The 25,173-nt window shown below is 43.4% G+C and overlaps 1 protein-coding gene across 2 annotated transcripts; it reads right to left on the bottom strand.

Annotated features, from left to right (window-relative positions):
• Positions 1–861: 861 nt before the first annotated feature.
• LOC134076814 (choline transporter-like protein 2) lies at positions 862–23,595 on the bottom strand. Of its 2 annotated transcripts, none has more exons than XM_062532063.1 (22): positions 23,104–23,595; positions 12,578–12,626; positions 12,240–12,313; positions 11,469–11,553; positions 11,156–11,240; positions 9,353–9,466; positions 9,170–9,230; positions 8,384–8,504; positions 7,705–7,788; positions 7,491–7,603; positions 7,224–7,355; positions 6,926–7,025; positions 6,355–6,447; positions 5,712–5,796; positions 5,347–5,609; positions 4,906–5,000; positions 4,586–4,689; positions 4,332–4,405; positions 4,165–4,235; positions 3,895–3,983; positions 3,428–3,512; positions 862–1,826 (listed from the first exon to the last, which is right to left on the bottom strand). In XM_062532063.1, exons 1-22 carry the CDS (start codon positions 23,132–23,134, stop codon positions 1,723–1,725), a joined length of 2,112 nt encoding a protein of 703 aa, XP_062388047.1. In that variant the 5' UTR covers positions 23,135–23,595; the 3' UTR covers positions 862–1,722. The 2 variants fall into 2 exon arrangements, with proteins under 2 accessions (XP_062388047.1, XP_062388046.1); XM_062532062.1 differs by lacking the exon at positions 23,104–23,595 and adding an exon at positions 16,358–16,663.
• Positions 23,596–25,173: the final 1,578 nt, after the last annotated feature.

The following is a 25,173-nucleotide window of genomic DNA, read 5'->3' as shown; positions in this document are numbered from 1 at the left end:
CTATATAATGTAACTGGAAGTCTGGTGCGTTAAATCCTGTTAACTCTCAGGGGAAAGAGATAAAGACATTGTTGCAATGATTGCATTATGTCCCGTGTCCCAAAACATGCGTCATCCTCGTACTTTCAGCTCCCCCGACACGCCCAGCTGTGATGTTTAGGCCGTCGCCTGAGAGGGTGTCAGCAAGTTATGCAACCTGTATTAGATTTCTGTCTCCTGATGCACAGACACACTACTGGGACACTGCAACAAGACGCCGCCATTCTTTACAATCAGGGGTGTCACAAGTAAAGACATGCCACTGAACCAACCGCTTCATACACAACAAACAAAAAACATGCACACAAAATAAGGTTAACAAAAATAATTCCCTTTAAAAATCAATACATCTGGACATATCTCAACATCAAAATGAATCCCTGCCAGTTTACTCAGGTTTGCTTACCAAAACCTGCCCCTGTACCACTGAATAAATGTCTTTTAGCATAATCAGCACAAAGAGCTCCCTCTACTGGAGTGATAGTACATTCACATATTAAACTTCTCAACAAAATGTCATGGAGTAGACGAGATATTAACTGGATATGAATCGTTCCAGTAATGGTTACAATCAAGCAGTGGCATAGTCTATGTGATACACAGAACTTAAGTGTATATACCCACTTAAAAAGCATCACCATCTATCTCAGTATACCCACTTAAAGGAGGCAGGGATATGTATTAACATTTGGGGTTGATCACAGGATACCTACAGCTACCTACATCACCGTATATCCACTACTACAGCTAACTAGACTACACCGATCTGCTTTATTTATAACTTGACTCATAAGAAAGAAATGAATAAAACAAAAAGGAATGTCAGCACAAATGCTTTCCACCTTTATTTATCTTCCAAACTATGAACCATAAATACAAATCAATGCTCCATGCAGACACAAAACTAAAAACACATTAACGTATTTGTACTGGAAGGCATACTTTCCATTAACCTTTTAAGCACCAACTCCAAATACAGGGTAAACTCACCTGTCTTAAAATTGTGTGTCTTTTGGCAGATTGTAAAAGTAAAGACAATATAAAACCATTGCACACATATTTGTAAAGAAAAAAAACTTGTGTCCTTTAACTATTTAGATGAGATAAGGCACATCTGAGATTGGCTTCACATGATGCAATAACAAGACAACAAATCACAAAGCATAACTGTTATATAAATATGGACTGGAATTTCAAAGCGGACACTGTATCTCAAGCTGAGCCATATCCATGCTAGTAGAATGCTAGTAGTGCTTACAGCTGAATTTAAAGCTCTGTTATGTAATGTACTTCAGTTTTTTTTTGCCAAAGACACAAAAGTTACAAATTAAAAACAAAATACAAAAATAAAAATGCCTTTGGTGTGATGTCATACCCCAGTCACATATCATCCTGTCTGTCTAAAACTGTGTAAATGTGATGCAAAGTGTCCAGCCTTCTTCGAGTTGCATAGAAGTGCGATATATGCTCTTTCTTCTGATTAAAAAATAAGAAGACCGCATAAACCTTCTGGTCCTGATCAGTTTTAAGTGTTGAGGTCAAACATTGTCCTTATACTTCATTATGTACAGTTTATATGGCAGTTATGGAAAGACCAGCTTAACTGAGATGTTCAGCAGACCTGCTCCAGTCATCCTCCACTTCAGAGCGGCACGCCACTTCACGCCACTTGGGGGAGCACTACTACTCGCTCTCGGTCTTGTTCTTTTTCTTTAGAACTTTGAGCAGATTGTCGGGCATCAGGTAGGGTCTCTCTGCACTGCCGTCATTCCTCTCCAGATCCTCCACTGTGTAAAAGACAGAAAGAGAGAAATGAAACAAACGGCACACGGAACCGCCGATGTGTAGGCCGCCAGGTGGGCAAACATCTGAGTCCTCAGAGCTCACGCCACTGCTCCTACAGATGCTCACGAGAAATCTCTGCTTAAAGGGCCTTTGCTTAATGGCCACTCAGGGCACTCATTCACTTTGTAAAAGGTGTGCTGGTGAGGATATGTATGTGTGTGTGTGTGTGTGTGTGTGTGTGTGTGTGTGTGTGTGTGTGTTTGAGTGACAGAGAGAGTTTATGTAAGCTTACGTTAGGCATGTGAGATTGTAGTGCATTGCAGACACTCATGTTTTTTTACAACTCATCAAAACTCATTGTCAAAGAAAGGCATTGAGAATATCAGCATGCTAAAGTCTCTGCCTGGCTTTATGTAGAAGATCCGTCACTACCCCACACCTTTACACCACCTCAGACTTCCAGACCTCTAATGATTGTTAGGCAACACACGTAAGGCGCCTCTCATTTAGAGTTTATACGTCTTCCCTCACTCCTCAGGCCTCGATCCTCACCGATGTACATAAAGAATGATGGGGTGGCAACAATGATAGTCTATCCTTTCGTCTATCTTTCTTTGTGTAGATCAGTGAGGATCGAGGCCCGAGGAGTGAGGGAGGACGTATAAAGTCTAAATGAGAGGCACCCATAGCCTAGCGTTTCCCCCTCAGTGTGTCTAACTGTCTGTAAAGCACAATGTCCTGATTTGGTGAGAGGCTGAATGACCTCAGCACTGTCCTCCTGCACTCTACTCCTCAGCAGGCCGGACGTCCTTATCCTCCTGCTCTTGCGGTGGTGTCTTGTCACCCTTAAAGAATATATCGTGGATCTCCGAGGACATGTAGTAGGGCCGTGCTGCAGAGCCATCATTCCTCTCCAGATCATCACCTTCAGGGATGTTGGTGTGTGTGCCCATGCAAGTGTGTGTGTGTGTGTGTGTGTGTGTGTGTGTGTGTGTATACACACATGTTTTTGTGTGTGAAACCCAGTACAAAATGTGGTGGACAGTGAGATGCAAAGATACAGAAATGTAAGAAGGAAAAGTGTAATTTGATCAGGTGTGGAAAGTGAGTTAGTTTGAAGAGAGTGTCACAGTAGTGCCAGTGGAAAGGGTAGTGAAAATGGAAGAAAAGAGAAAACACAGAGAGAAAAGAAGAAGGAAATATATCAAAAAGAGGAAAAAAGCATAGAGCATTAGCAAGAGCGTGGCTAATACTGAAGTTAACATAGCACAGGACAGTAAAGAGAAGAATATTGCAAATCGAAAACATAGTAAGTTCAAGATATTGCATATTCCCCAGGCATATCCTAGCTATAGCCAAAGCCCAGGAATCAGAACAATAGAGTAGAGTGAGGGTGTCCGGTGTTTGTATTTAAGGAATGAGGTCTGCTTAAACAGACAGGACTTTCTATGTGCTAAACAGTCTCATGCGAAGGCTCTAAAACTCTGAGGTTACATTGAAGCACCAGCAAGGTTTCAGTTCCTTCCGAGTATAACAGAATAGCTTTCAGCTTTCAGCATGTGTCGTGTGGCATACACAGCTGTGGTGGTCTGTGGTGACTTACAGAAGCAGAGGAACAGCGTGTCCACACACATGGCATAGACGCTGAAGAAGCCATGGGCTATGAGGTAAGAGCCAACAACAACCGTCTGTGGAAAGGGAGGAACACACAGAGGAACACAGACAGACAGACAGATAGATAGACAGACAGACAGACAGACAGACAGACAGACAGACAGACAGACAGACAGACACAGACAGACAGACACACACATTAAGCACATGATCTTGTCAGACATTGATGAGATAATCAGACAAAAAGCATGAGTTGTCTCCCCCCCCATACAAATAGCCACAATAAAAGAAACAAAACAAAACAACAAAAATAGGAACATTTGTTTTGGTTTAGATGATTACAGAGAATCAAAGAACCTTGTCACCAAGGGACATAGAAAAACACAAGGTCTGTAGTTACAGAATGTTATTTCTGTGGCATGCAGCATGTAGGAGTTATGAATATGAATCCCTTACCAGAATGGGAACCCAGTAGTAGTTGAGAGTGGGTGCTGTGTCTTCAAAAGCCTTCACTCTTCCAGAGAAGAAAAAGAAGGAAAAGACCCCTACAAGACAGATGAGGATAGGTAGGTCAGATTCCTGATCAGATGTATTTTTACGAGTAAGGAAGTAACCTTCAGAAAATCCATAGCTCTACAGGGTAGGCCTCTAAACCGAGCTCCCTGAAATCCAGTTTTTATTTAGTGATAGAACTCAAGTCTCCAGGGAGGAGACGGTTTCTCTCACCTACTAGTCCTACAATGAGAAGCTTTCCCAAAAACAACAGGAAGTCGGTCACTTTGTCCAAAACAGTAACCCTGTAGAAATGAGAGCAAAACAGGGTTAGAATCAAAACGCTTGACAAGTTTGACAAGATTTCAGGATCTCATCACTTCACAATCCATTTGTCTCACCTTACGATATTTCTCATTAGAAGGAAAAAGGCATCTTTGGCCGAAGTGCAAAAGTTTTTTCCATATATGGCTACCTGATTGGAGCAGATGATCAAGAGGATTAGCAAATGCGGGTGTGGTCACATTAGACAATGACCGCAAGACAATGTCATGGCTTGATTAAAAGACTTGATTAAACGACCCTCATCCCAGGCCGAGGGATGGCCACCTCCAATAGAAATATTCCCCGTGGGGTGTCGCTCTGTGAGACATACCATGATATATGCATTCCTGTTGATGAACTTGACGAATTTCTCCAGGCACCAGAAGCAGCACTTGAGACAGCACAACAGGAACTTTGTACATTTGTTTTGGGCTCCTAAAGATTACGAGCGATAAAGAAAAACATGAGACAGATGAAAACTCAGAGAGCATCAACAGGAGTAGTAATAGCATAAAGTGACAGTAACAGTAACAGACACGTAAAATACCATCAAGTGCCATTCATTTCTGATTTTCTACAGATAACATGGATTGCTGGGTGTATTCTCAGCGGAATGACTGAGGGTGCGCAGGTGTGTGTCTGCTGCCTCACCTTTGAGCTTGTGATCCAGATACTCCAGCAGCACTCTGATCACCTGGATTATGGAGAGGATCAAAGAGCCAAAGGCCAGAGAGCCTGTGTGATATCTGCACAGGGAGGGAAGGGCAGGGTGACAGAGGAGGGGGGAAAGATAAATGTGTGTGTACAGGCACATGCTCATAGACACACACACACACATGCAGTCAAGTACATATACTTAGAGCTTAAGCAATTCATTGATTCATTGCTGTCTATTTTGGCTAATTGGTTTGTGTAATTAAAAAAAAATAATAATAATTCTCTGATTCCAGGTTCATAAATCGAAATCTTTACTTCTCGAACACTAAACTGAGTATCTTTTAAGTTGTGGACAAAAGACAGACATTTGGGGATGTCATAGAGAAACTGATTGACATTTTCCACCATTTCCTGAACCACGCAACTAGTGCCCACCTGAGTGACCGGCCGAGGGAGGCGAAAATGGGGCAGGTGGGCATGTCATCCGGCTTGACGAAGGCCCAGTAGTACGAGGCAAATGCCCCTGCCAGCGTCATCTGCCCCAGCGCAGTGACAAAGTTGGCGCACCAGAAAAACAGGAAGACATTGTAGAACTGCAGGCCGATGAGGTACTTGTGGTAAACCGTCTCTCCGCCGTAGAAGGCAAACAGGCACTCAGAGTCGGGGCACTTGGCCTTCATTTCAGATGTGCTGAAGTTCTGCAGAGAGAAGAAAGTGTGTTAGCGCGGGCGCAAGTATATACGTCGTGTGTGTGTATATATGTCAGAATTCTTGTAATGTGTATGTGTGTTTGTACTGACCGCAGGGTTACATGTCTCTCTACTGAACTCACAATCCGTCTCATTGAAGACTTTATAAATGGGTTCATTGGAAGTGGACAGGAACCTGGCCAGGGTGGGTCAAGGGAATACAAATACACTGCATTGCAACAGGCAACATTACTCATTTTCCCCATTTTGTTACCGTTTGGTGCCAATGATATCTGATGACTGATTAGATTTATAATAGACCAAGTATCTACATAACAATAGACCATGAGGTTCAGTTTATACACATAAAACAAAGTTTAACCACGCACATCCGGAAGTTTTCAGTGATCCAAAAGAGATCCAAAAATATATATTTCAAAGAAACAGTAAAAAATCCACACACCGAAACAGTTCCCTTTTATTCCCCTTTTTTTTAAAGTTAGGCTACTTTTCAGGCCCTTCCGGCCCTTCCTCAGACTAGGGTCTGCAGATAAGCCTAAAACTAGACAATACCAACACCAGTGTGGGCTTACAGTATAACATCAGCCAATCCATTCAGCAGCTTCCTGGACAGGTTATAACTGTACACAAAAAAAAAAATCAGAAAGAAAAAGGAAACATCTGCAGCGTGTAAGTCAAGATAAGGGCTTGATGAACCCGTAATGCACTGGAGCGACTCCAGCTGAAAGGATACACGGCCGTGACTGCCCAGTAGGCGATGACGATGGCCAGCAGCAGAAAGGTCACCAGGGGGTAGAACAGAGAGGACATGATGTGAGCGATGGCCCTGTGGACAGAGAACGCTACTGTTAAAGGAGAAATCCAACGCTGCACTTCTGGCGGCTTGTCTGTGAGCTGCCATTTACAGTACATGCCCCCAGAGTAGCGCTGTAGCCGCCTCGCTGTAGCTGCCTGGCTGCGTTAGCTGTTGGCTGTAGCAACTTAAGCTATAGGCAAAACCGATTGTTTTAGTTTCTTCAAATACAAATAGTATTCAGTGACCTCGAGAAGCGGATATCTATGTGAAAATACACCTCTCAGGCTCCTATCTATGTGAAAATACACCTCTCAGGCTCCTTTCTATGTGAAAAAACACCTCTCAGGCGACATGTGTGCTAATGAACAGGTAGTTTAAAGTCAGCAGCAGTGTTGTGTACGTGAGCTTTGGGGAAGTGATGGCTGTCGACAGTGCAATGTCTCTGCCTGCGTCAGTGTTTGTGCGTGACAGTGAGTGGACTATGAGACACGACCAACTGGTCACAGACCTGCTGGCCTCCTTGATGAGAGCGATGGCAATGAGGATCCTCTTTCGGAGGAAGATGAGTAGGAGGAGGATGATGACCTCCAGAATGGCCAAGATGATCACTGTGGACAGATGATGTGGATGTGACCATGCATTAGGCAAATTGTGAAAATGACAGTGGACAAAGGATGGACTTATGGACTGCTATGTCCATATATCCATGTCCATACACACAAAAATCATTCATGCAAATGGTTAGTTTCAGAAAATGGAGGGTGCACAGTCATTATTCTTCTATTAAACATTGGCACTGTACTTACTGAAAGCCAGCCATGTCTGTCTGATCTGCAGGTAGATGGAGACGTCCATCTGGAGGCCCAGCTCCTGGAGTGTGATGTCCGACCCCGGCTCATCCTTCAGGGAGGCGTACTCCATGTAGCAGTGGAAGATACCTGGAGGAGTGGGACCAGACCAGACGGCAACTCAGAGGGACATGGAGGTAACTTGGTCTGAATCCAATTGAGCCAATACAGAGTATATCAAGCAGGCTGAATATAGACTAAATCCGAATTGAGAGAGGGACTTACCATATCCGATCACCAAGATGACCAAGACGATCATGACCCACACCATGATGCCAGCTAAGAAGCGCATCAGGACGATGAAGATGAGACTGATGCCCATGGCCAGCACTAGTGCTCTATGGAATGAGAGAACAAAGATCATGGAGATTCAATTCCAATTCACAGAGCAGGTAACATGAAAGCCATGAAAGGCTAAGCCCTGGACTGGTGTACTCACATTAGGATCCAGTACCATGACTGTGTGTAGTCTTCAAAGATCTTCATGGCCACCTGTCGTGCTTCAATAACCACGGAGGCATTTCTATCCGTCAAGAAAAGCAGAGTTTATTAAGTAATTGAAATATGTAGGGCCCAGGTAAGCAGGCGCAGCAGTGGGCAGTATAGTATGGGAGTTCATGAACCTAAACGCGCTCCCTTTCTGCTTTCTGTGTAGGTGAAGAGAACAGTACTTTAGATGGATGATGCTTCGGGAGCATGTCATTTCAATTGGAGAATTACACTACCACACCTCTTCCCAGACTTGCGAGTCTTTCAATGGATTTAATCTTCCAAAACAAACTTCTTATTTTTCTTTCAATGATTTTCACCTTTTGAATGAACATTCAAATGTCCCCGTCAAAAAAATCTACGTTGGTGAAAAATCTACGTTGGTGTATTATTCAATTTGTCGCCTAGGCATAACCTAATTGCCTGGAGGAAATGTTAGTGTCAACAGGAACTTATTGTTCTCCAGCTTTGGGCGATAACCTTCTACCCATTTCCCCTGCAACCAGTGCGAATAACCATGATGCCACCTCTGAAATCACATACAACATCAGTAAGCCATCAGCATCTTTTGGTAGATAGTGAGGCCCATCCAGGGTTGGGAAAAGTTGGGAAAAAGAAAAGAGACTCACTTGACTCCGTCGATCAAGTCTTTGGCGGGCCTTCGACCAGTCCCATCATCAAACTCCGTCTCGTTGCCCACCAGCACCTCCTGACCCCTCCTGCTGAGGGCAGGGAAGCACCTGCGGGTGACTGCGGCAGAGCAGAGGAGACAGGCAGGTTAATGAGCAGAGGGGCACACAGGCTGACCCACATGTGATGCCTCGTGCCCTTAAAAGGGGAGACCCTTACCTTCTCTTAAGGCCCATTCACACCAAGAACGATAACGATAACGATAACGATAACGATAACTATAACCATAACGATAAAAGCGTCCACGCTGGCCAACGATAAGAAAAGTCTCTCCTCATGTTAATGAATGTAATGGCTAGAATATTATGGGTTCTGATTGGCTGTTAGCTTTTTATCGTTCTCAAAATCGCTCTGAAAGTGATCAACAACGATATTGTTCTTCATGTCGTTATCGTTATAGTTTATGTGTGAACGTTGTCATTCATATTAACGAGAGCGATATTTGTTTATAGTTATAGTTATAGTTATAGTTATAGTTATCGTTATCGTTCTTGGTGTGAACGGGCCTTTGGTCTCTGAGTTCTCTGAGTCGGAGTCATTTTATATCAAAACTGAGATAGGATGAAGTATGTTTTTAGCTAATAACTTTTCGCATTTGTTTGCACTTTGTGACCTTAAAATAACTTTTTACTTAAACAGCATACTGGAATACATGTTAAGGGTATTTACTGCTTAAACTGCAGGAGTACTGATTTTCAACTGCATGGAGGGCATCCAGTACTTACAGGATTTGCTTGGCAGAAGCATGGCAGGACACAGGCCCTCCTTTAGAATCTGCTGTACAGGCTACGACAAGAACAAAACAGTTCAGATCAACTGGTGTCAAAAGACACACATACAGCCACTACACACACACACACACACACACACACACACACACACACACAGGCACACACACAGCGTCTCACCATTGACTTAGTTGCACCTTCCTTGCAGAAGTCTTTGTAATAATCCCAGTCTTTGCTTATAGCATGTGCCTTCAGCAATGTCATGAAGCGCTTCGGACATTTCTCTACACACAGCTGATGAAAAGCAAAAAGAATGAACATATAGTTATTTAACATATAGTCCTTTAAAAAAAAAAAAAAACAAACAAACTCAATCCCCTAAAAGGTGACCAGAAAGTGGACCAAAACAAAAGGGACTCTGATGGGGCCTCAGTTTTCTTTCTGTTCACATTATATCTTCTCTGGTCTCAGAACTTACTGCTTTGGACTAAGAGCTATGTAGTTGTTCTGGTTTAGCTATGTATTTTCATCATCATTCATTATCAAACATGAACAAACAAACAACATAATTACGAACAAATTCGTAATTTCGTGTCAACTCGGATATGGTTGTTGCTACACGGTTTCAGATTTTGTTCAAACGTTGTCTATATCATGAATGGGTCCCAAAACCAAGGCCTGTAAAATATTTCTGTTCAAACATGGTGTCTTCATATTATTTTCAGCCCTTGAAAGTACTTCAGTTTTATAGCCTGAAAAACACATTATGTGGGAAGCAATGTCTAAGCATTAACGCTGGTTAAATTGGGCCGGGGCTCTCTGGGACTCAGCCCCGGTACATAAGCCTGCTCATTTGTGTCAGGACGTGCCTGCTTGCTGTCAGTTGCCTAACTGCAAATATGTCACATAAAATTTGATGAAAGTGATATAAAAGTGAAAGTGATTCTGACAATAAATGAAAGATGTTTGAAATGGCATGTCTATTTTGTCTCAGCTGAGCTGAGATGAGAACTAGGAAAAAAAGCGGCCATTTGTTCAGAAGCTTAATCCCGTTTTCACAACAGCAGATAGGCTACCACAAAAAGGCAAACATACAGAATCCTCACTCAATGAATGCATCCCCTCGAATGAATTGCTAAAATATTAAAGTGATTTCAGACTAGTTTGTTCCCTGGCAGGCCATTTATTTTAATCAGCCTAATTCCACAGATCTGTTGACATTTTCCACTTTTTCCCACAACATGGGCCACATTAAAGGAGTCACTTCTTATATCATAACAAGAATACAATATGTAATCAAGTGATGACTGATTAACAACAGCAATGTAAATGCTAAATGCCTTAATAGCTGTTGATACAACAATGCAAAGTGTACAGGCTCTTAACCATGCAGTTTTGGTATTTGGGGTAGCTAATAGGCACATGAAAATCTATGTGGTAGTAGATCAGTGTATGGGCATTTAGTGTACAAAGTGAGAACATGTTTGTCTCACATCATACGAGGCCCAAGCAGGCTTGGAGTAAAGCTTTTCAAGATAATAATGTGTAAACATGGCCACTATGATGACACATTTTTTGAGGGCCTAAAAATGATGATAAAATCAAGGGTGAAATGTTGGAATAAGGAAAAAATTATGTTTTACAGATTTAAGTTCTAGGACCAAAACATTATGTAGACAGATATGTATTTGAGCAAAATCTGAGACGGTGCAGCAACTATTTTCCTGGATTCTGTCTGATTTGACACGGAATGACCCTAATGCAGAGTGGTAGCAGTCTATTAACTGCACTACAGCCTCTCTTGCATGTTTCACTTTAGAGGGATCTGACATTTGTTTAAAGTGTTCACACATGTACAAAAAATGCTGAGTCATCGATCGGAGTTCGTTTAGAAGGCTGAAAGTGACCAACACCCTCTGACTAATGGCTAAGGGATATCAAGGAGGCTCTGGGAGGTGAGAGTGAGGAGGACAGGGTAACAACCTGAGTGGTAGGGCACTGGAACTCCAACAGCACCATGGGATTGGCACACTTCATGATGTTAAAGTAGAACAGCTTCCTCTTGTTCCTGCCATACCAAACATGTAGGAGGGAGGGGTGGAGGGAGGGAGGAAGGCAGGGAGGAAGAGAGGGAGGGAAGGTGGGGGTGGGGGGTGAGATGTACAGATAAAGTGAGTCAGTGAATGTTCTTCTCCAAACTAAGGATGTGGTGTGTGGTCAGGTGCATTTTCAAAATACAGAGCACACCAACAACCAGTAATGTAGGTCAAACATGAGAGGGAAGGGAAGAACTCACTCCAGCGGCGTGCCTGCCTGTCCACAGAACTGGCCTCTGCTGTCAGTGGGGTAGATCACCTTGCGGGGATCGCCCTGGGACCAGGCTTAGAGGGGAGAGAGAGACCAACACACCATCACAGACTGGCCAACACATGCTCCTACAGGCACCAGGGATTGGCCATGGTCCAGGCACAACCTCAAAGTACAGGAACACAGCAAAGCACTTGGCAAACCCAATGTTGGAGAAAAGCTGTGGCCTACTCTTATCAGTGTCTTAACAATGCTATAGCTATTAGCGCGCACACGGACACACACACACACACACACACACACACAGTCACACACACACACAAAACTGATAACATAGCCTCTACTATTAGATAGATGTTGTTTTTGCAAGCCTGGTTTTATGGAACTGGTGCTGGTCCCAATGTCATCGTAATAATATGTGTACAATTTGAACAATATGGCTTCAGCATATACTGAAGGACTAATGACAACAGAAATGTGATCCTCTCTTAACATTACAGTGTTTGATTTTCTAGTATATTTGTGGTCCTTTTGCCTTTACTCAGACAGGAGTGTGAAGAGTGCCAAGAAGTGAGCAGGAGAGAGAACTGGGGTGGGATCAGGAGATGACTGCGGGTCGGACTCAAACCCGTTTCCCCGTGGACACTAGACGCTTCCGCTTGTGCCACAGCTAAATGCGCTATTTGAATATCTTAGATTTGGCATACAGTGTGTTTAAACAAACACACACACACTTTCCTTCATGTGGTGTCTCACTCACCCAGAATGCCCACGGCAAAGTAGCCCAGGATGGCCACAATAAAGAGTATGCAGCAAACGATGTCTGTGCAGCCCCTGTGATGGGGGAGATGGGCAGAGAAAGGGAGAGCGGGTGTTAAAGAGAGGAAATGAGAGTAGGACTGCAACAACTTATCAATTGGGAAAATTTTTTTTTTTTAACCATTTTCTAACATTTTATTTAACTATCAATTAACCGAGAAAATAATTCAGATTAATTGATTATGAAAATAATGGTTAGTTGCCATTATGAGAGATGAGAGAAATGAGAGAGAGGCTTTCCACCTCTTGGCATTTCAATTCAGCTCTACTTTTCTTTACCTGTTGTGGATTGGTCCTTTGAAGGTGGGGTCATACTTCCTGGGTTCGCCTGAACAAAGGGGGGGGGGGGGGGGGGGGGGGGGGGGAGCATTTGTTAAGCAAAATAATTTGATTTAAACTTTTTATTTTACTTTTAGATTGTGCACATATTCTTGCCTCTACATAGACAATAAACAGCAGGAAATATCCACAAAAGTCTCTCCAGTGAACAGTGGGAGCAATTCAGTTGGAGGGGGCACAGAAAAGGTCTTAGAATAGAAAGGATAACATGACATCTCTATCCACTGGACAATTAACCATAATTGCCCTCTAATTACGGAGTAGTCCCTATAAGAACCGCTATCTTCATATGCTCATCTGCCTCTTCCAAAAGGGATCTCCAGAAGCCAGTGTGTTTGGCATTCCCACACAGCCACGAGTGAAATGTGATGCCTCCCCCAGGACAGACACGCCTGGCAACCCACAACATTCCTCCCTAGTGATTCACACAGGCCTCCACTGACCCCCCCCCCCCTCCCCACCACCCTCATCTTTCTACCAGGCTGACAGCATGATGCACATTCACACTGAGATTGCCTGAACAACAAGTCCACACCACAACAATGCCCACACATGACTATAACCCTCCTCACAACAAGGAGAGATGACGTTAAACAACCAGTCACAAAATGTCACACGGACAATCACACATACTGTTTCATTTGTTTGTTTTCAAATCTTAATATTTGAATTGCCCTACAAAGCAAGAAGGCAGTAACTGCGTTTTTGGTCTATTTTTTTAAATTATAATTTTCATGACATTTAAATTGTTATTAAGATTGATATTTACCAAAAATAAGTTAATGTCAAGTAACAAAACCTCCACATGTCCAATAATTCACCTACAACTACTTAGGCTGGACAGCAGGATAACTTTAAGGTAATTTTTTTCTGTTTTTTCAGTTGGCAGTTACTGCCTTTTTGCTTTGTAGGATCTATGACATGCTGTGTATGGGAATCTATGATGGGAAATAAATACCACACAAAATAAACTTGCATTTTGAGAACAGATTGTTGGCCTGACAGCTTAAAAACAACATGGTCATATAGGAGGAGTAAGCCCATCTCATTTAGGCATGAATACCACAACCTCAAACTGTATAACATGCAATTAGCTTACTCACTCTCAAAATCCTGTAAGTAATGGAGTAACACCTCAAAGTAGGATAACACTTTGACCTAAACACTTCTGAGAAACATACACCCAGGACTTTCACACTTTGTTTGTGAACCTCTGTATATGAACTTCTCTATGGACATAAGTACCCCTTCTCATCTTTTTAGAGAGAGAGAGATAAAGAAAAAGAAAAAGAAAAAGTAAGAGAAAAAGTAGAGAGATCACTTCATTTTGGGCCTTGAATGCTTTCCTCCCTAGAGTCTCCTGATCTTCATTAATGCCAGCCTGCTTGAGTTACTGCTAGGAGCATTGCCATGTCAAACAAATTGAACTACATTCCGTTGTACAAATGGCTTCACAAATATGCTTGAACTTCGGCAAAATATAGTAGTCTTCTACTGCCCTGAGGGTCTTAGACTCTCTTAGACACAAAGTGTAAGTTTGCCACTGGTTGAGGTCACACAACTTTTGCTAGGCATTCAACTGGACTCTGATTCCAAAGGAGTCAAGAAACACTTGGCAAAAGAAAGATGATAACCAAGAGAAACAAGTTAAAATGGCAGACAGGAGTCACCCTTATAGTCATCAGAAACTGCACTGCTAGCTAACTTTAAACAGAAAAGACACGGAGAGTGACCCCTTTAGAAGTGCAAAGAGATGGGAATTCCAGGACCCCTGGTCACAAACAACTGGATGAGGTTAGAGAGAGCAGTCATTTCGACTCAAAAAAATATTCCATTTCATGCAATGTAGCAACAAGGTGACAAGAGACCAAAAGACACTATGGAATGGATGAGTCATGACCTAAAGTAACTATACCAAAAGTTCAGTAACACAGTTCAGCTACGAATTCATACTTTTCAAGAGGAAGTGACTCAGTCTTACTTAGAACTGGATATTGATGATATATAACAATAACTGGAACTCATATTCAGAGGACACTTTAGCCAACAAAAAGTGTCTCCATTGTGACAAATGCAAATGTCCGTTTGACTGACTGTTTAGAGACCTCATTCCAAATGACATGATGATGGTCATTTTGATACCACAGATGAATGAAGACCCAGTCAGACCAATGGTATGGAAAAACTACCATTTAGTGGAGTTTTATTTACAATGATGCGCATCCAGGGAGAGACAGCATGACTTCCCTTCAAGATCCACCAGCTGCTCTAACAAGACAAGGAAATAGTTAGATAGATAGATAGATAGGTAGATAGATACTTTATTGATCCCCAAGGGGAAATTCAAGAGTTAAAGTGTTCAAGTTAGCATTTAAGGATCCTTCCAGACTGACAGGAGATGGAGTTGGCCATCCAACCTTACGTGGACCACACTGAATCAGACTCTGATCAATGCCGACCTGACAATCCAGAGCAGATAGCTGATGCAGGGGTAGCAGCAGCCATGCAGAACAGTGAAACGCTGAAACACCATAATATTCCCTCTTACCCCTGAGCACACAGTCACCCACAGATATACACGGGGGACAACACAGAATGAAAATGATAAGTTCCGAATCCATTACTCTCAACAAGCATGTGTCTTTCTTTCAAGCATGGATCTGAAATTCACTTTGCAGGTCTACAAAATCAGACTGAAGCTAATGTTTGGGCAGCCACATTCTTCTATCTAATCTCTCCCCACAAGTAAACACTGACCTCCAAACATTCAGACCCTTTTGCATGAGGGCAGTACAACAGCCGGCTACTGTGCGCCGATCGGTCGGTGTGATTCTCTGTCTGGGTTGACCTTAAATCAATAATACATGGAGGAGTGCAGGCACTCACGCTCTCAGCATCTCCTGCATGTCTGACCACACGTGCGCTTTACAACCACACACACACAAGCTAACTTCTCTCTCTGCAAAGGAGAAAGAGAAAGAGAAAGAGAATAAAAAAGATAAATAGAGAGAGAGAGAGAGAGAAAGAAAGAAAGAAAGAGAGAGAGAGAGACAGAGAGAGAGCACTTCGGTGAATGTTTGTCTCCAAACCAAAGACATGGAGTGATCAGGTGCATTTGGTAGGTAGAGAGAGCGAGAGAGAGAGAGAGAGAGAGAGAGAGAACAAAAAAACAAGAGAGTTTAGAGCACTAACTGAAAGTGGGTCAACAAAAGGTACAAAGACAAACAAACAAAAACAAAGCCCTACAAGAGGCGTATAGAAAAAGATTCAAGCAAATAAAGCCGAATTATTTACCAGTCAATATGGCTTTCACACTCACACTGACCTCTAAAATACCTCTGTGAGGATCCCTCCACTTTAATTCCATCCAAAACACAACAAACAAACAAAGAAAGCAGTGGCTGGTAGACTAGCTTGTGCCTTTTCCAGCAACACAGAGCAAGCAACCTTATTCCACCCAAAGCTCCTCTGCTGGTAATACCAGACCTTGTCCTCTCTGCACGCCACTCAACGTGCACCTGTTATCTCTGAAGTTTCAGTAGAGGAACTCCACAACCTACACAAGCACACCCTTGGAGCAGTCACAGCACCTCTCTTACACACTCCCTCTCAGCTTCTTCTTGTGACCTGCCCAAGCCGACTCCAAAACACCTGTGCCCTCTGAGGCAACTCTCCCCTGTTGAGAGAGCGCACGCGTGAGGGAGAGGGCTTGACATTTACCGTGCTTGCCGTAGTGGGACTCCTCCTCAGCCATCTTCACGCACGGTCCTCTCTGCGGTCGGTTTCTAAGTCCTCTCCTCTCTCCTTCACAACTGCTGTCTTTTTCTTTTTCCCACCTGAGAGTTCAACTAAACCCACACCAACTGCCTCACTTCCTCTTCCCCTCTGTACAGCAGAGTGTATGCATGTGGTGGGAGGAGCAGCGGGGGAGAGAAACCTGTCGGGCCAGTTTGTTACTGTGAGTATCTATCGGCACAGTTTCCCTCCCTGTCTGTTCAGCTGAGCGGTTGCTATTGAACGCAGCTCTTCTCAGTCCTGCTGTGCCTTTTGTTTGTTTCCTGGTTTCATTCAGTCAAGCCCCCCCGAGACATTCACAGGTAGCTCATTTGTTGGGGGAGGGAGGGGTGGGAACTTGGCTACCTATCCAGGTGGAGCTGGTGCTATAACAAACTCACAAGTCTAATCTCCCATGTGTTTAACCCTTGCCAGCTGGCTCTCCTCCCGCTTGAATGATATTCTCATGCAAGGTTCAGTTTCACAAATCCCTTTGTGCAAACAATTCTACAGTAAAATATGTTGAACTTCAGGTGTTACTTATTTGACCTGATGATAAGTGGTCTGTCACCTGGACAAACTGCTAAAAAAAACTGTAAGCTACTACTGAAAAAAAAACAAAAAAATCTTCAGTCATTTTTTCACCAGAAAGTTTCAGCACATTACCAGTAAAGTTTGTGTCGGTGGAAGAATGTTGCAACAAAATGATTTAACTGTTGAAATGTTTCCTGGCAGGTAGACAACAATGCAAGACGTTTCTACTGCCCTCTGGTGGCATCAAGGGTTATTGCTGCTCACCCTTAATAAACATAGAGATGCTTCTAAATCCATGTCGTGTGACTGATTTTCAAATAAAATATGTCATCATATTGGATAATTGTACAAATAAACTACTTGTTGCAGATGTCATCTCCAAAATAGTTCCAATGAATGTGCATATTTTAGAATGGCTACCAGTTGGCATGACATGAAAACATACATGCGTAGGGCTAGCCTGGGTGTTCCCATCCTGCCTTGCGTGGTGATTTGATTCACGCTGCTAAGGCAGTCTGGAAACTACCGCCCTAATTTTTGCCTGAGATAGGGCACCAATCATAGAACAGGGGGGAAAGCAAGACGATGATGAGCTATGCAGAGCCATAGAAAGAGAGATGTTGCTCTTTGATGTTGCCACCACACGATCAAAAGTTTAAAAAAACCTGCGCTGAATGGCTGAATCGCAGGAGGGTGGGATGTACTTCTGGATGCTGGAGAGTGTAATCAATTCACTCATTAACTACTGACCAAGAGATTGGCTGTTAAAAGTCCCATAATGTGGAAAAAGCACTGCCATTTTTTCCTATGGAGGTCTATGGGAGTGTCGCCACTCTGTTTTATCTACCGCTTTGGAGCTATGCACAGACGCATTTGATAGACATCCGTGGCGCCCAATGAACGGATCTGGGCATTTTTTTCAAATAGGAGAAAATGAACGTCTGGTTGCCAGACCACGTCTCATTTGAGAAGTGGTAGGCGCTAGCCAGGCTCGTGCAGGGCTATAATCAAATCAAATCAAATCAGGCTCATTGGCCATGTGTACTTGCGTATACAAGGAATTTGGTCTTGTATTTATCCCATCTGTGAATTAGTGCACACACACAGCACACAGTGAACACACAGCTAGCCCGGAGCAGTGAGCTGCCTTCATACAGCGGTGCTCGGGGAGCAGTGAGGGGTTAGGTGCCTTGCTCAAGGGCACTTCAGCCGTAGACTGGTCGGGGATCAAACCAGCAACCCTCCGGTTACAAGCTGAAGGCCCTAACCAGCAGGCCACGGCTCCTATATTAAAGGCGCATCACAAAAGACATGTCAGTGTTTAATGTTCAGTCTTTAAAAGCGCTTGACTGTGAAACTACCCATGTGCTCTGTGGTGCTCCTCCCAAATACAAATGTTGTAATAAATTAAACTTACAATAATTCCATGGGGGGCAAATCTGATCTCTAAACCATTTAATCCATTTAATTCTGCTTCTGTGTATACTATACTAAACCAAGCCAAGAAATATCATTGAATTGCTATGAGCAAAACTGCTTGATGGCTGGAGTGTTGAGACATGTAATTACCCCCAGAGCATCAGCCCTAAATGAGTATGTGACAAGAGGCAGGGCTGAGGGCCTCCACTACTACGCACTCTAGCCAGCCAAAAGTGGCGGCCATGTTTTGCGTGGGCCGAGCCAAGTCGCGAGGCAGCCAAGGCCTTAAGGAAAAAGGAGCGCCTACTGTAGGAGTGTGAGAATAAAAATAGACAGGGCTGCTGTGGGCCTGATGCATCAGGGTGGTCCCACGACAGCTAAGGGAACGGCTCCCCCACGGAGGAGGACGGAGATTTTTCACATCCTTCTGCATGCGACACATCAGGACATGGATTCTGGAGCTGACTTCAGGGGCTGAGCTACAAATGTCAACTAAGATACAAGATGAATAAAAAAATAAGATTATCCAAAGCACAAGTAATGAGTCCAGCACGTCTTAAGCTTACATTCTCACTGGGTTGCCTCTTGATATGGTTCTTTTTTGATATGTCACATTACAGAGAGAATGCTGTCTTGCTTGCTTTGATTACAGTAACTGGAAGCTGAACAGCCAGTAGGATCACGTGTGTCTGTTAATTCATAAACACGAGTGCCACTGCATGAGTGATGGATGTCTTTTTTTTCATTTGATCTCAGCCATTTGAGAGTTCATTTGGACTGAATATGAATTTGGAACAATTTGGAAACTTTGAGAGGTGCCACCACCATTCTCCACACCATTATCCTTTTCATCAATAGTTCACCGGAGTATCAAAGAGAATATTCTATTAAATTTCCCACACTTCTCCCCCACCATCACAGCAGCACTAGACACAACACTCTTTTGAAGATCATCCTCTTATGCCCAACCAACACCTCCGGCCTGTCTGGACCCAATTCCAGTCAGACAGGTACGCAAGGACAGTGAGGGAATGATCTTGAGAGAGAGAGAGAGAGAGAAACAGAGTGAGAACGAGAGAGAGAGAAAGAGAGAGAAAGTGTGTGTGTGTGTGTGTGTGTGTGTGTGTGTGTTGTGAGAGGGAGTGTGTTTGAGAGAGAGAGAGAGAGAGAGAGAGAGAGAGAGAGAGAGAGAGAGAGAGAGACATGTCTCCCTCTGCAGGGCATCTCTGTTCCATCCACCCCACCCCCACCCCCCACCCCGTCCCTTCACATCGCCGCCCTCAGAACAGGCGTGGTTCCGCGGGGGAGAACGGCGGGCAGAACCAGGCGGAGTAATGGAGGCCAGCTGTGCTACGGCTCCCAGCAGCATGGGCACCAGACCAGCGCTAAAGTACAGCACAGCACAAAACCCCACCAGCACCAGGAATAAACATCACAGGGCCCCGCTCCACTTTCAAAGGGCCTCACAGTACGCACAAGTGTGTGTGTGTGTGTGTGTGTGTGTGTGTGTGTGTGTGTGTGTGTGTGTGTGTGTGTGTGTGTGTGTGTGTGTGTGTGTGTGTGTGTAAATAAATATATATAACATATATATATATAGACTACAATTACATGTAATCTAAGGTTGTGAGTCTGTGAGCAGGGCTGTGCGTGGGGCAGTGCAGTGGAGCTGCTCTGTGATTTGGGCTTTCCTGATATAGCCCCCGACAGGGCCTGCAGGAAACACACCCTCTTCACTCTGCATGCACACACAGGTGGGGCTGAGTTCCTTGTGGACACACACTCACACACATAACACAAAACATGCACACACACAAACCTACACACACACACACACACACACACACACACACACACACACACAAACACACACACACAGTGTGCAGCGAGCAGCTCTTCTCCAACGGCTTAAACCTTAACATGCATCTGGCCTGATTCAGCCTCTCTCTAAATATATATGTATGTATGTAATACATGTACAGTATGTACAGCATGAATGTACAGTATGAAGCGGTGCAGGCATGGTTTGTGCAAATGAGACAATCACAGACTATATATGTGTGTGTGTGTGTGTGTGTGTGTGTGTGTCTGTGTAAATGTGTGTGTGTTGGAGAGGGGCACCTGGTGCAGTCTGGTGGTGCTGATGTGTTACTACACTCCATCACAGATCCAGAATTTCTGTGTGCCAAACAGGCCTACTCCAGTAACTCACTGTTAATACTCTCATCACCACATTAAAGTGTACTTTTAGCTGAACAATTTCCCTTCTATATCTCTGCTCTCTTAGGAGCTGTTAGTTTCCTCCCATGAGAACCCAGGAGCCTTCGGATAAAGTGTGTATATCGTTACGTCTCTCCATTAACAAAGAAACACATTCGCTCTCTCTCTCTCTCAGAGGGCTCTTCTTGCAAAACAGAGAAATGAAGGTGAAGCTGAGTGTTCGCTCTACTAATTCACCCGGCTGCTCTCTCTCTCTCTCAGAGTGGCTGAATGCATTATGCATGAGCCTCAGAGTTCACGCACAAAATAATGCAATCGATGGTAAACAGTCCCACCGAGTCTCAAGAAGGAGAGCCATTTTTTTTTATGATGTGAACAACAGCCGCAGAAAAACAGCTGGCAGCGTCTTGACTTGAGGGGCCTCTGACCTGGCCGCTGACAGGCAGTTTCCTCGACAACAGCTTTCCTGTCTCGTAATTAGCATGACCGGCTTGATTTTTTTTTTTTTTTTCCCATTTGCTATCTGGAAATCCCAGGCAGTCAAAGGATATGACCAACTGCTGTGACACGGACCATGAAGATCCCACTTCAACGGTACCTCGGTCCATGAAAGAGCTGTAAAAGATTTGTGCCTGAGGAGCTCAGGCAACCCCCCAAATCTGATTTGATTCAGCTAATGCTGTTGCATTTGGACAAGTAGGCCAAGAGCGCGTGTTTGTCTGGGCGTCTGTGTACGCCACTCGGAGAAGGCTCTGGCTGTGTGGAGGGAATACGACGGGAAATGGCATAAATGAGCAATCAGATACCAGGCAAACAGAGACCGGGATAAAGAGATGGTTTTGTTTAGATGGATAGAGAGAGAGAGAGAGTGTGTGAGAGAGAGTGTGTGTGTGTTTGTGAGAGAGAGAAAGAGAGAGAGAAGAGAGAGAGAGAGAGAAAGAGAGAGAGACTATGAACAACGTGGCTCCAATGACTCATGAGGCTGGGCTTGTGGTTTAGGATGTTACTGCCCTCTCAGATATTACTTCACTCTTTTGTACACAATAGGCTTTACTGGGGTGAAAACATAACCAGGGAGAAGACTACTCTCTCTCTCTCGAATGAGGAAACATATGCAACAGCACACATGGCCAAGACATCGCTCAGATGTGTGGGCTGCCTTACTAGAAATCAAGGGTGCCACTTTACCCATGAAACCCAATTCATTCAATACTTTGATATCAAACTTCAGAGTCCAGCAGATACATGTATAGTTAAGTAAAAGGACATGTATAACACGTTGTAGTGTCACTTCAACAATATATCTTTTTTTTATCTGTGAGATCAGACACAAACGCCCACCTCCCCACATTGTTGCTGACGAGGCTGTTCCACAACCTATTCTTAGATCACGGGTTACTCCTAAAGCATTTGCCAATTAACTCCTCTATTTTTATCAACCCAGTGTTGTCCAACTCCCGCCAATGGAGAGGAGCTATTCTCTGGGATGCTATACGTGAAGGAATGTGACACCTGGACATGCGATGGCAGGCCTGAGTTGGGTCGCTGAGACCCATGGGAAGTCACACGCTATGCTCAGTTGGTAAAGGCGTCCACAGTTCGGCCTGACCGACATGACTTGAAGTGAACAGTTCAGCTGAAGACCTTTCTGTGAGTGCCCTGCAAGTTTGGATTTTGAAACTTTAAATTTCTCATAGTATAATGCGTTGGTCATGATTTTACCATGAAGGTCAAATTCACCATACTTCACCTCACCTCACAACACAAAACACACACACACACACACACACACACACACACAAACAACAAACAAACAAACAAACAAACAAACAAACACACACACACACACACACACACACACACACACACACACAGGGAGAGACAGAAGGACAGAAGAGATACTTTTGTCTCGTTTCATTTCTGTTTTCTTCAACAGATCAGTTAATTTAACTCTACAGGCGTTTCAATGTTAGAGAGACAGACTATCACATGATTTGTGCAGTAGTCAACACTGTAGACTCCAGTCAAAACTATATCAAAACATCCAGGACATGTATTCAAGCCCAGAATCCATGACGTTTGCCAAGCATTCATCTGGAATTAATTTTACAGCTGCTCGGTTTCACTGAAAACGCGCACAGAAGAAAATGGAAATATTGTAAAAGACTACTTAACATAGGCTGTGTTGAGTATAAAAGCGTAATTGGATTCTATGGATTAATGGTAATCCATGCTTCGACAGTGCAGAAACCTATCGTGCATGAATGTGCATGAGCATGCCCAGGAGTAAACATTAACCACGCAGGCAGGGAGGGCATGCGTTACCACTCAGTGAGCTTTTTGACTCCGTAATGTGTCAGATTTGGCCTGGCTATAGCCAACGCTAAACGATGGGAATACTGGACACGTACACTAACAATAAACTTGTCTTGATTTAACCATGTGGTGCCAAGTGACCATCAAGAATAGATCACTCGCACATTTAAATAACTGTTCTATAAACTTTTTCAAGTTAGTCTTACCATATTTCGTAGTCTCGTCCTCACCCTCCATGTCGGGAAATACGACGGGAAATCCAACTTTTTTAACCACAACGTTCAAACTGCTTTCATGGTTTATAATGTATAAAGCCAAAAGCTTGTCACGCTCTTCGGCTTGGACAAACTATTCGACTACAGTAAAATACGGACTTCTGCGAAGAGAGTAAGCAGACACGCCCAGTCTTCAATCCGGTGATTCATTTGAGTTTTTGACCGTCAGTCATAGAATTCGCATGTGGTATTGGTCGAACCCTGTAACGGGGTTGACTTTCTTACATGTTGAAACTTGCGTTGTATGCGAAATGCCAAAGCTTCTTGCGGTGGCCCGGATTTCTTTAATCGCACTAAATCGTTTAAAAAAAAAAAAATCATATCATGAAATCATATAAACAACGCATCTAGACATAGACGTTTGCATACAGTAGCCTAGGCTATAGAGTGCAAAAAGTTACAAGCTAAGATAAAACAGTTGTGTAAATAACACAGTAGCAACTGCAGTAGGCTATGAGGACCTTTGGACACTGTTTTTGTTAACCCTAGACATTGTTTAGTGTCCAATAAATCAAGGCTCCTTTCCCATAGACCTGTGAGCCTATGTGTGCAACCCAGTTCTATTCCCATATCATTCCTGTTCCAAAGGTTTTTTTTGTATGAGTAGTTACAGAATATTGGGTAGGCCTATGGTGGGTATCAGAACCAGAGTATGTGTTTTGTTTGTTAAGGCCTAAAAGGTAAACCTTTTTTTAAATAACGGTATTATTACCTCCGCCAAGGAGGTTATGTTTTCATCGGGGTTTGTCTGTCTCTCTGTCTATCTGTCTGTCTGTCTGTCTGTCTGTCTGTCTGTCTGTCTGCTTGTTTGTTTGTTTGTTTGTTTGTTTTGTTTGTTCGCAAGACAACTCAAAAAGTAATTGATGGATTTGGATGAAAATTTCAGGGAAGGTTGCTTTTCTACTTGTAACAAATCATGACAACTGGTCATTAACATTAACACATTTTAGATAGTCTACAGTAGGTTATGTAGCCTACTAACTGTGCACTCTGTTGGAGTGGCTATCTGAAACAAATGTAGTTTTTCACCATCAGTATACGGAAGCCGGTTTCCGCCACTTGAGAAAAAAAACTGAGTTTTATCTCATAATTAGGATTTAGTATATCATAATTATCACTTAGTATTTATATCTCATCATTTTGACTTCTGGTATTGACTATCTAGCAATTATTTGTTTCACGTGGCAAAAACAGGCTCATAGTAGCCTATATCAAAGCCATCATAACCCCCCCCCCCCCCCCCCCCCCCCCATCATAATATGCCCCCTCCCGCGCCCTACAATACTATCACTCACTGCTGTCCAAAACAATGGCTTGTAATCACAAATTGGAAAATGTAATGCCAAAAGGTTATTTAACTGACAGAGAAAGGAAGTGCAGAGGTCAGATGATCTCAGTTAAGTGAAAATTGATTGCAGAGAATTGCCAGGAAAACACTGGCTTGCTATGCACAGTCATCCTTTCTTGAGCCATGGCTTATTGAGGCTTGCTGTATGGACCATGGAAGCATGACACACTGAAAAAAGCAGAAGTGCAAAATTATGCCATGCCTTCTCTCTCCACCCTCCATGTCCTGTGGGATTTGATCAGTGCTCTTTTAAAGGTCAACTAGGGTAGTGGTAGGGTAGAGGTAGGGGCTTTCAACAACCAAGCCTATTTACCATAAAAAATTAGCCAACAAAGCAACCTACACCCCCCTCCCATATGCACAACAGGCAAAGGAACTGACAATTTCACTGCATTCTTTACTTAAGTAATCATATGCATGTGACAGATAAACATCCTTGTATCCTTGTACCTATATAAAATGTGTAGGCAACTGTTTAAATAAATTGTATCGTGATATAACCTGTAGTAGTTTTATAGCATATAGCATTTTACTGTATAGCCCTAATTAGCCCAGTGGTTTTGCCTTAATTGATCAATCTTATGGCATTCTTGGTAAAATTGCTTTAGTCTAACAGTGGCACTCCTGCCTAACATCCCTGCTCATGGGTCCAG

Source organism: Sardina pilchardus, chromosome 3, assembly GCF_963854185.1.
Source record: "Sardina pilchardus chromosome 3, fSarPil1.1, whole genome shotgun sequence".
NCBI classification, from domain to species: domain Eukaryota; kingdom Metazoa; phylum Chordata; class Actinopteri; order Clupeiformes; family Clupeidae; genus Sardina; species Sardina pilchardus.
Note: the sequence above shows the minus strand (reverse complement) of the source record. Positions and strands in the feature narration are given on the sequence as shown.

Bases quoted from the DNA above. Each gene is read 5' to 3' on its own strand.
- LOC134076814 (XM_062532062.1), bottom strand. From the start codon at position 16,391: ATGGCTGAGGAGGAGTCCCACTACGGCAAGCACG. The intron at 7,789-8,383 runs GTGAGTCTCTTT...CTTGACGGATAG, and splicing joins GACTTGATCGACGGAGTCAA to AAATGCCTCCGTGGTTATTG. The intron at 1,827-3,427 runs GTAAGTCACCAC...TCTTTTACACAG, and splicing joins CACGCTGTTCCTCTGCTTCT to TGGAGGATCTGGAGAGGAAT.